Here is a 12,286-nt window from a genome sequence, read left to right as displayed (position 1 = left end):
CCCTCAGAAAGGGCCCGCAACTTGGGAGTCCTCCTGGATTCACAGCTGACTTTTGACCACCATCTCTCAGCTGTGACCAGGGGGGCATTTGCCCAGGTTCGCCTGGTGCGCCAGTTGCGGCCCTACCTGAATCGGGAGGCCCTCACAACAGTCACTCGAGCCCTTGTGATCTCTAGGCTGGAATACTGTAATGTGCTCTACATGGGGCTGCCCTTGAAGAGCATCCGAAGACTACAGCTAGTCCAGAATGCGGCCGCGCGAGTGATCGTGGGCGCACCACGGTTCGCCCACATAACACCGATCCTCCGTGAGCTGCACTGGCTACCTGTTGGTCTCCGGGTGCACTTCAAGGTCCTACTCACCACCTATAAAGCGCTCCATGGTAGTGGATCTGGCTATTTGAGAGACCGCCTTCTGCCAATTACCTCCCTGCGTCCCATCAGATCGCATAGAGTTGGCCTCCTCCGTATTCCATCCGCCAGTCAGTGCCGACTGGCGACTACTCGGAGGAGAGCCTTCTCTGTTGCGGCTCCGACACTATGGAACAATCTCCCCGTGGAGATTCGTACCGTCACCACCGTCCAGGCCTTCCGCACAGCCCTCAAGAACTGGCTAACCCGTCAGGCCTGGGGATAATCTTATTTCGCCCCTCCCGAATGCTGAGTGAATGTTGAGTTTTATTGTCTAATTTACTTTGTGCACATTTCTTTTTTCGTATTGTCCTACACTCCCCTTCCTTTTTGATTGTAAGCCGCCCTGAGTCCCCTCAGGGAAAAGGGCGGCCTATAAATAAATAAAACAGAAACAGAACAGAAACATTTCTTTACTTATTAAAATGAATGAACTACAGCAAATAGTCCAGGCTGAGGGGCAATTAGAGCCTATCACAAAAACTTAACAGTTATTAAGTGAGTTTTGACCCATTTTAAAACCTTTCTTGCCACATTTGTCAAGTGAATCACTCCAGTTGTTTAACTGGCTTTCCAACTGATTTGACTTGTCAGAAGGTCACAAAAAGGGATCCCATGACCCCAAGACATTGCAACCATCAGTGGCCAAGCATCTGAATGTTGATACTGTAATGGTCCTACGTGTGGAAAAGGGTCTTAACTCACTTTTTTCAGTGACATTGTAAATGCGAATGGTCACTAAATGAATGGTTGTAAGAAACGGACTACCAGTATCTTGGAATGGTTACTACCTTTGCAATACTACATTCTAACCACTGCACCTCCAGGATTCCTCTCTTTCTGTAATATCACATTTGATACGCCTAAGAATGATTTGATGCTCTTTGAATATTCTAATTATACATAGTCATATTTAGCTTATTATGCTTTCAGAAAACTCTTGTTGAAATCATTATTCTCATTTACTGATTCATTGATTTTTGCAAGAAAATCTTCTTCTGTCTGATCATTTCTTCTGGTTGAATCTCTCATGTCTAAATAAACTTGGCTCTTTGGCTGAAAATAATCCAGCAAGCTGAAAACAAGCAATGAATATCCTTGTGAAAGTTTTCTAAGATCCCATCAAGCTTTCCTTCCAATCAGAAAGCTGATGGTTTTCCATGTATGAGTCCTCTTGTCCTTAATAATAGTAGAGTAGTGACCGAAACACTGACCACTGTTTGAGCACCTGAATGGTTTCTGATCTGTGTTGAAACTGACATGATTTATTAGATTAGACCTACTTGTAAAAGCTTTCCCATAATTGGGACTGTCAAAGGCCTCCTCTTCTGCGTCAGTTCCCTATTATTCCACCAGGTGGGAATTCCAACCAAACTTTTCCTACAATCCAAGAACTCACCTTGTGTGAATTCTCTTGTGTCTCACCAGGTCAGAATTCCAACTGAAAGCTTTCCCACAATCTGGACACTCATATGGTTTCTCTCCTGTGTGAGTCCTCTGGTGTTTCAACAGGTCAGAATTCCTACTGAAAGCTTTCCCACATACTGGACACTCATATGGTTTCTCTCCTGTGTGAGTCCTCTGGTGTAGCAACAGATAGGATTTCTGCTGGAAACCTTTCCCACAAACTGGACAGTTATATGGTTTTTCTCCTGTGTGTGTCCTCTGGTGTCTCACCAAGTGATAATTCCAAACGAAACCTTTCCCACAATCTAGACACTTATATGGTTTCTCTCCTGTGTGAGTACTTTGGTGTTGAACAAGTTTAGAATTTTGATTGAAACTTTTCCCACAATCTGGACACTCATATGGTTTCTCTCCAGTGTGAGTCCTCTGGTGTGCTACCAGACTGGAATTCTGCTGGAAACCTTTCCCACAATCCGGACACTCATATGGTTTCTCGCCTGTGTGTCTCCTCTGGTGGACCACCAAGTCAGAGTTCTGACTGAAAGCTTTCCCACAATCTGGACACTCATGTGGTTTCTCACCCGTGTGAATCCTCTGGTGTATCACCAGGTAAGAGCTCTGACTGAAACTTTTCCCACAGTATAGACACTCATATGGTTTCTCCCCCGTGTGACTCCTCCGGTGTATCACAAGTTTAGAATTATTTTTGAAACTTTTCCCACAATCCAAACATTCATATGGTTTCTCTCCTGTGTGAGTTCTCTGGTGTATCACAAGCTTAGAGTTCTGACTGAAACTTTTCTCACACTGTGGGCACTGGTAGGGCTTTTCTCCAGTATGGCTTCTTTTATGCTCAAGAAGTTGGGATATATAGGGAAAAGCTTTGCTACATTCAGAGCATTTGTATGGTTTTTCACCAGTGTGGGTCCTTTCATGCATAATCAGCTCTGATTTGCAATTCGCGCTTTCCCCACAATATGCACATCTGTGGAGGTTTTCAACCACTACGCCTGGGTTCTTGAGAAGGTGAAAAATATTTGTGATCCCTTCTTGGATGGTACTTTGATTCAAGCTGATTCTTTCCTCATATGGTGAGGCCTGCATTACTGTCTGAAATGACTGATTCCTCCCCACAGACTTCTAGATATTTTCCCTTTTTTTGTGGATTTGAATATGTTCCCCCTTTACCTTTTCATGCAATGTTTCCTTGAGTTCCACATATATATTTTTTCCCAGCTCAAAACTCTTTTTCTATTTTCTTTCCTTACTCGTTGCTCACTTTCTGGGGAACGGAGAAAAGCTTTGTGGTTTTCTGGAGGAAAGGATTTGTTTTCCTTCGTAGTGTTGCTTCTGATTCTTTGCTGTCCAGAAGACTCTTCTTGGCAATCTCTTTGTCTATATGATTGACATAAAAGGGTTATTTTAATTACTATTTATAAAATGGTTGCAGAAGATGTGGAAACAAGAAAGAAAGCATATATCACAATGAAAAAATGAACACATTAACCGCTAACGTTCATTATGACACATAGCAAGATCCAAGTTCAACTATCCTCACAATCATCAAATTCTCTTGCTGACTCAGGTGAATTTCAAAATGTTAGCATTGCAAATTGCTATTATAGATACCAGGAAATACTGAGAAAGCAGAGGGTGACCCAGTTCGGCTAAACCGGTAGTGGCCGGGAGCAGCTGAGAGTGAACCGGTTCGGTGGCTCTTTCGGCCTGCCCGCCCGTATTCTATACCTCTTTTTATGGCAAAAGGCAAATGGCGTATGCACGCATAATGTGCAGTGCCTTTGTGAGCCTTGACAATCGGTTCACCCACAAAACCGCGAAGTCCTTCTCTGCGCCGACATAACTGCGGAGGGCAAATCCGTGCCGTCCGAAGCGCTAAGGAAAAAGGCGACCCTACTGCGATGACATAACCGCGGAGGGCAAATCCGTGCCTTCCGAAGCACTCAGCACCCTAAACCTAACCCTTAACCTAACCCTTAACCTAACCCTAAACCTAACCCTAACCTAACCCTAACCCTAACCCAAACCTAACCCTAAACCAAATCCCTAAACCTAATCCTAACCCTTACCTTAATTTAAATCGGCTTTCTGCCGCCGTGCTGTTTTAAAGCGCCCTTCTGTCAACGCGCTGTTGTTGCGGCGGTGATGACGTCACAGTGATGACATCACGGCTTTAGTGACACGGTTTTATCACCGCTATTTTGATGAGCGCGGTTTTGTCGTGCCACGCTGACAATCAGCTGGTTGTCGCTGGGGCAGAGGATTGCACACACGCATGCAGTGTCAGGCGCACACGCAAATGGAACACGGTTGCACACAATCAGCGAACCAGTAGCCTAGGTAAGTGCAACTCACCACTGGGAGAATGTATTATACAGATACACACGTATGCCCAAAGAAATACAGAAACACTTCCCTATGTTTGTATGTATATAGCCGAGGTGGCGCAGTGGTTAGGGTGGAGTACTGCAGGCCACTTCAGCTGACTGTTATCTGCAGTTCAGCGGTTCTAATCTCACCGGCTCAAGGTTGACTCAGCCTTCCATCCTTCCGAGGTGGGTGAAATGAGGACCCAGACTGTGGGGGCGATATGCTGACTCTGTAAACCACTTAGAGAGGGCTGGAAGCCCTATGAAGTGGTATATAAGTCTAACTGCTATTGCTATATGTAGAAAATCTGTGTGTATTTTCTGTCTGAAAAAAGTCTGAGAAATAGGTACAAAGAATATGTGGGCATTAACAGAGGAAATGGTGCCCAAGGCCTCTGCAAGAGTTAAAGCGTTGGTTTTAGGCCATGGGGGAGCAGTGGTTAGAATGAAGTATTAAAGGCAATGATGGGGGCAAACTCTGTAAAGTGCTGAAAGGACTGTAAAACCCTATGAAGCAGAATATAAGTCTAAGTGCTACTGCTGTTTTCCCTATGAAATTCCTCACTTGCCAAGAAAAGAACACACTGATTAAAAAAAAAAAACCACAAGTAGCCAACCCTAAATGAGGTACAGTTTTTAAATCCCTCTCTCCACGGAAAATTGAAGCAGCTTAAAGCATGCAGCACCCATGAAATAAAACTGAGTTGGGAGTGGCTGAGTGGGAGGAATATGCAGCAGACTACATATTTCAGCATATGTGGTGGCAAATAGTTAGAACGCAGCATTTGCAGGCTAACTCACTGCCCACTGGCGGGCGCTCGATCCTGACCGGCTCAATATTGACTCAGCTTTCCATCCTTCCGAGGTGGGTAAAATGAGAACCCACATGGTTGTGGGGCAAGAGGCTGACTCTGTAAACCGCTTAGAGGGGGCTGTGAAGCACTGTGAAGGGGTATATATGTCTACGAGCTATTACCATATGTCAATAAAAACTCAATCATCCAAGCAAAAGTATCTTTTTAAAAAGGTTAAATTATGGCCACTGGACCAAAGATTGCTCATCTGAGATGTTTCGCTTCCCATCCAGGAAGCTTCATCACTCAAAATAAAAGAGTTTAGTTAAGCAGAGAGTCGTTGCAATCTACCAACTCTTGCCAAACCAACTGCAGGGGCTTCTCTCCAAAATGTATTGCAATACGACATTTACCTGGATAAACCGTGGAGCAAACCCAAAACTTGCTCCAGGCTTCTCCTCCCAACTGCCCTCAACTCACCTTCCAGGTGCCGCTTCGACCAGGGGGGGGGATAGGAGAGGCGCAGCTATTTTCTCATTGGGAAGCCGGAAGAGGAAGTTTCCCTGTGCTTCTCTCCTCCTAATTCCCTCTAGCAATCCACGACCCTCTGTGGTCTCACTTCCGGCTACAGGCGCTTGCTACTGTGTTTACGACTATCCAGGCGTCCTTGTTGTCTAACCATAGAGCGCCATCTAGAGACCGATAGCTATATCGTCCAATCTCTGGTTTCATAAGGCTAGCTGGGTGCTTGCTGGCTCCTAAAATTTCATGACGTTCTTGCTTTTTAGGCGCAGCAGCCCCTAAATGATTGACAGCCTGCCACCTTCATCTTATTAATAGAATAATGCGGGACAAAATCTGGTATTGTTTACCCATGGTGTTTCCAACATCATCTAATAGGAGATACTATCATGCTCTCCCTATTATTGGGGAGTGCAAATCTCGCTAGAGCAGCCTTCCCAATTTCCAGAATGCTAAGATTCCAGCCTTGAGAATTCCCAGACTGCTTTGGGCAAAACAATTGGAAATCAGTAGTGTGCAGGCTGGAAACTGATCTAACGATTCCTGCATTTTAGCGGGTTTGGCTGTCACTGGAGATAAAAAAAAACCTCTCTACATCCTGACATTTTTATTGCTGATTCACTTGAGAGCCAGTTGTGGCTGTTCCTGGATCTGCAGACTCTGGTTACAGTCAACCATGCCCTAGCTACCTGAATACAGGTAGTCCTGGACTCAGCCCAAAAATTATGTTGTTAAGTGAGAATTTGTTAAGTGAGTTTTGCCCCATTTTACGACTTTTCTTGCCATATTTCTTAAGCGAAATATGTCACTGCAGTTGATGTTAGTAACACCGTTTCTAAGTGAATCTGTCTTCCACGTTGACTTAGCTTGTCAGGTGGTCACAAAAGATGATCGCATGACCCCGGGACACTGCAACCATCAAAAATGCAAACAATTGTCAAACATCCAAATGTAAATTGCATGACAATGGGGATACTGATATGGTCACAAGTGGAAAAATGGTCATGTCACTTTTTTCAGTGTCGTTGTGATTTCAAACAGTCACTAAATGAACCATTGTAAGTCAAGGACTACCAGTATTGGATGACTTCAATAAATTCTGCATGAGCTGCCCTTGAAGAGCCTCCAAAAGTTCTAGCTGGTAGACAATAAAAGGGCTGGATAAGCTATTTGTGTTTCTGAAGCAGCACGTCACACCTCTGCTCCGTGAGGTGGCTCGGTTGCCAGTTTCCTTGCAGATCCACTTCAAGGTGCTGGTTTGGTTTTGAAAGCCCTTCCTGTCATGGGACTGAGCTGAAATACCATCTTTCCGTGCTTATTTCAGCCTGCCCGATGAAACCTGGCAAAGAAGACACGCGGCGGGCATCATCAGCTGAGAATCTGCCTTTGGTGAATCCGAGAAATGTGCCTGCTCTGCTGTGGCCCCCATTTTATGGAATATCCATTCCACTGAAATGACATTAATTCCACCATTTTTGAGCTTCTGGAAAGCTCTCAGGACCAGGGTTTATCCTCACGCTTGGGGCTCTAAGGCAATCTGAGATTTGCTGAGGTGGTTCCATTGCTGAGGTGGACGTTTCCATCCATTTTATTGCCCGGGGGGGGGTGGGGGGTGTACTTATTTCTTAATATAGATTTTTACATTTTTATACATGACATTTATAGAATTGTGATTTTAAATCTGATTGTTATATACTGCCCACCATTGCTTTTTGGGGCAGGGTAGGACTACAGAAATTTCATTTATAAATAAACAGTAAAAAATGTAAGTATTTGAGGATGACTTTTAGAGTGCCTGAATTGAAGGAGAAATAATAAAAGAGGGATACAAATAAATAAAAATAAAGTAGGATTTAAACTGGGGGGAGAGGGAAATTCGAAGGGGAAGTTAGGGTCAGATAACAAATACCTTATCAGTTAACAATAATAATGTGTTAGATCCCTGTTGTGTTTCTTTACCCCTACTTTGATCCCTATTTGCAGCTTTTACTTTTCCTCTCGACTTACAGGCGGAAGGGAAGGGGTGGAGAAAGCTTTTCATTTAAATAAAAAGGAAACACACGGAATGCAGAGTATATTCTGAATCAAACCCTGACATTCCCACCAAAGCACCTGGCCTATTAAATCACCAGGCTGCCAATTTTCAATGCAGATGTAATAAGGTAGTGATGGTGATAGGGACCACTTCAGCTATTGGCTCTGAGCTCTGTTGTACGAAGGAATCTGGAAAAAAATAACCCCAAATGTTTTGATGTTTTTAACCTTATAGTTTTATACTGATATTTATGACGTTATAATAATCAGATAACAGACATATACATTGAATAAATTAAAATGAATAAATGTTATAGATTCCTTTTTTATTCAGGAACTCAAGATGGCATATAAAGAAGTTCCTGGTTGGCATCCTGAGCCAGGAAAGACGCTTTTTTCTCTTTACAGATTGTGCCAAACAAACCTTATTGCCTTTTTTTGATTTAAGCGCCTAAATTACTAGATCGGCAAAATGCCCTACGGGTGCAATTAATAGTATACTTGGATTTCAGAAAGCCATTGGACACAAATCTTTATGGAAAATGAAAGGTGTAAAAAGGAAGGTGGAGAGACTCGGAGGAAAGAAAAAAAAATCAAAAATTGGAAAGAATAGAATACAATTCTTTGGCCAAGTGTGCTTTGGGCATACAAGGAATGGTCTCCAGTGCATACACCTCAATGTACATACAAAGTGATAATGATACATCATAAGGAAATCAGAAATCATAAGATACAATAACTGATCACATAATATCCTGATAGGAGAAGGTAGTAGGAAAGATGAGAAGGATAAGATGACGAGGATAATAGCAATATAGCCTACCACGTGGGTAAATATCTTTGGGCAGAAGACAGTGCTGTGGGAGTCAGCTGCTTAGAGAAGTGATGGCACAGGGAGGGAAAAACTATCTTTGTGTCTAATTGTTTTGGCATACAATGCTCTATAGCAGCGTCCTAAGGGCAAGATGTTGAAATGGAATAACCAGAAGCAAGATTGGCTAGATAGATTTCTAAACAGAAACACTCTATCCAACATTTCATGCCAACTGTTCAAGCCTGTTTGGAGCCCAGCTATTCAGATACTTAATTTAAAAGCTGGAACAGTAAAGTGCATAGGGGACCAGAACACAGTGAGAGTTGATTGGTTGGAGATTGCGGGTTTCTGCATGAGGCAGTCTACATTATGATTGGTTGCTGGGTGTAAAGGGGGAGTTCCCGTTTTCCCCCGCCTTTTTCTTCTGTGCGCTCTGTATGCTGTTCTGATTTACCTTATGATTTACCTCAGGATGTAGTGATGTGTCTACCTTGTTTGCTCTAAATATGGATATTAAATAGATTTATATAAAACTACTGCCAGTGTCTCTGTCTTAATTTGGATACCAGCAGTGACATGCAGTCAATAGAGGCAGGGGAGGCGGGGCCTCATCAGTATCCTGAGGAAAAGGAAACAATTTTTAAAATAATTAAAAAGGCCAAGGTAGTTGCTCCCAGTCACAGTGACTCTGAGTCTGCTTAGTGCAGTTTGTAGGAGGAGGCTAGAGAACTATGGGCCTCCTTTGCATAAGGAATTTTTCGCCTTTTAAGAGTTAACCAAGGGTTAAAAACAAAAAATTCCATATGCAAATGAGGCACGTGATTCTCCCGCCTCCTCCTGCAGAGGGCACTTTGTTTAGAGGCTTTTTTAAAACATTTAAGCAGAGTCATCCACGTGGTGACTCTAGCAGCAACTAGCCTAGCCTGCCTGGCCCTGGCTAGACCAAATCTTGCAATTTTGACGCAGCTGGAAGGTATGTGGGTCAGAGGGAGGGGGCAGGGGGGAGAAATTCAATTTATTTGTAATGTAAGTAATTGTAATTTGTTTTTATTATGTATATGTGCCTGTGTGTGTGTGGTTTTTTTTTTTAGCCATCTCTGCTGGCGTGCGGGCTGGCACATCTATTTTTATTTTTCATTTATTTTTTTTAAAGCCATGCCGCCTCGGCGTGCCATAGAGCGTAACATGTCCTGGTTTGTGGCCGGGCGGTATGCACTTTAAAGTGCAAGCATGCCGCCTGGCCACAAACCAGGACCTGTTTTGCTGAATGGCGGCCAAGCCCTGCCGGCACTCTAAAGTGCCGGCACGCCTTTAAAGTGCCGGCTTGCCTTCCACGTCGGCCGACCATTCAACGCTCGCAGCCAGCACTCGCACGCCCACCGGACGGCGCTTGGGAGGAGAAGAACTGCGCGGGTCCCGGCACTGACGGTACGGGCGAGGGTTAGCCGGCTGGGGGTGGCTGCTGCTGAAGCCTCCAGCCTTGCAATCCTGAGCGGGGAAGGCGAAGGTTCGTTCCGGAGCTGCGGAAGACCATTGCACTGGGAGGCCTCCGCCCTGGGAATCCCCCGCTCCCCCCATTCGATTACCCCCGAACCTGAAGGAGCCTGGGCGCAGGGGTGCAGGCCAGGGAAGACGGGGTTTGGGGGCACGGAGGAGGAAGGGGCTATCTCCCCCTCCATTCATCTGTCCCGCTGCAGAGCTCCTCCAGGGCGAGGGGGAGGCGAGTGCCCTGATCCCCGTTTGCAAGACCAGCCCTCCGCCTTCTTGTCCCGTTGGGAAGGGGGGGGTGAGACAAGAAGGGGGCAAGCTGGCCTCGCCGCTTGCATTTCCCCTATTCCCCCCCTCCCAATATAGGTGGAGAGAAAGAGCCAGGCTTCAGAAAGGAAAGGATATTTTTAATAATTTTCTTTGTCAGAATATGATTTCCCATTGAGGAAAAGGGGAGTTTTAATTCCCCACCAATAAAAAAAAACATTTAGTCTTTGAAGGGCCCTTGTGTGACATCTGCCTCTGTGTGTGTGTCTGTGTGTGTGTTTGTGTGTTTGTGAGAGACATCAGTGCCACACCAGCCATAAACCTCACCGCACTTCACTGGATACCAGCTACATAATTCCCTCACACCAACCAACTCAGCTATTGGCCAGACTGCAGTCTCTTCCCCAAAATGCAAGGCTTGCCGTTTATTAGAGCTCCCAAATCTGTCAACTGACCTGGAATTGTTTTATCTTCTTTGTTGTTTAATGAGCCCATAATGTTTACCTTGCGGTGTGGAGTCAGGGCAACTGAATAGAGCTGAGTGTTGGCTGGATGTCCTTCCTGTCACCAATGCGGAGTTTGCAGCAGATATAATCTCATTGTGCCGAGAGAGAAAAATATCTGCCTCTACCTAAGATCAAACTCACAGCCTCCTGATTGTGAGTTGAGTGCTCCACCGTACCACTCAACTCACCTGGAATTCTTTTACCTTTTTTCATATTTCACAGGAAAACCAATTCTTACTTTGGAAAGCCAGATAGAGATCTTTTACTTCCATGACTTGAAGGAGGTACTTTATGCAAAATCGAGAACCAGGATGGTGCGATTTGAGAAGCACATTACTTGACTTAAACTAAGAAGATTGAACTCTGAACTGCAGGTCCATAATGAGTAAGTAGGATTTACCTTTCTCTCTCTTTTGACAAAAGTTCAAGAAATCTGGAAGATGAGCAAATACAAAATAAAATCAATTGAAATAGTTGACCTGCAGGTGAGAAAACCCTGGAGAACACTTAAAAATTATAATGTAGTTGAACTTAATGTGAATCTGTCTGTCTGCATCCTCATTTATTTACTTATTAAAATGAATGAACTACAGCAAATAGTCCAGGCTGAGGGGCAATTAGAGCCTATCACAAAAACTTAACAGTTGTTGAGTGAGTTTTGACCCATTTTAAAACCTTTCTTGCCACATTTGTTAAGCGAATCACTCCAGTTGTTTAACTAACTTCCCAATTGATATGGCTTGTCGGAAGGTCACAAAAAAGGATCCCATGTCCCCAAGACATTGCAACCATCAGTGGCCAAGCATCTGAATGTTGATACTGCAATGGTCCTACATGTGGAAAAGGGCCTTAACTCACTTTTTTCAGTGACATTGTAACTGCGAATGGTCACTAAATGAATGGTTGTAAGAAACGGACTTCCAGTATCTTGAAATGGTTACTACCTTTGCAATACTACATTCTAACCACTGCACCTCCAGGATTCCTCTCTTTTGTAATCTTTAAACTTTAAACTTTAATAGAACTTGTATGCCGCCCACTCCCTAGGGACTCTGGGCAGCTCACAACAAGTAAAAGCATTTAAAATATTTTAAAATACAAAATTAAAATCAATTCAACCATTCCATTGCATTCAATATCACATTTGATACAGTAAGAATGATTTGATGCTCTTTGAATATTCTAATTATACATAGTTATATTTAGCTTCTTATTCTGCTTTCAGAAAACTCCTGTTGAAATCATTCTCATTTACTGATTCATTGATTTTAGCAAGAAAATCCTCTTGTGTCTGATCATTTATTCTGATTGAATCTCTCATGTTTAAATAAACTTGGCTCTTTGGCTGAACATAATCCAGCAAGCTGAAAACAAGCAATGAATATCCTTGTGAAAGTTTTCTAAGATCCCATCAAGCTTTCCTTCCAATCAGAAAGCTGATGGTTTTCCATGTATGAGTCCTCTTGTCCTTAATAATACTAGAGTAGTGACCAAAACACTGACCACCGTTTGAGCACCTGAATGGCTTCTGATCTGTGTTTAAACTGACATGATTTATTAGATTAGATCTACTTGTGAAAGCTTTCCCATAATTGGGAGAGTCAAAGGCCTCCTCTTCTGTGTCAGTTCCCTATTATTCCACCAGGTGGGAATTCCA

General features: G+C 43.7%; 1 protein-coding gene across 1 annotated transcript in view; it reads right to left on the bottom strand.

Moving 5' to 3' along the window:
- LOC116504235 (zinc finger protein 268-like) overlaps positions 1 to 12,286 on the bottom strand; it is a 49,317-nt gene that overhangs the window by 523 nt on the left and 36,508 nt on the right. Inside the window, exon 6 of the mRNA XM_032211128.1 lies at positions 3,006 to 3,212. Coding sequence (XP_032067019.1) covers positions 3,006 to 3,212 — 207 coding nt within the window. The remainder of the gene's footprint in view (positions 1 to 3,005; positions 3,213 to 12,286) is intronic.

Source organism: Thamnophis elegans, chromosome 2 (assembly GCF_009769535.1).
Source record: "Thamnophis elegans isolate rThaEle1 chromosome 2, rThaEle1.pri, whole genome shotgun sequence".
NCBI lineage: Eukaryota > Metazoa > Chordata > Lepidosauria > Squamata > Colubridae > Thamnophis > Thamnophis elegans.
Note: the sequence above shows the minus strand (reverse complement) of the source record. Positions and strands in the feature narration are given on the sequence as shown.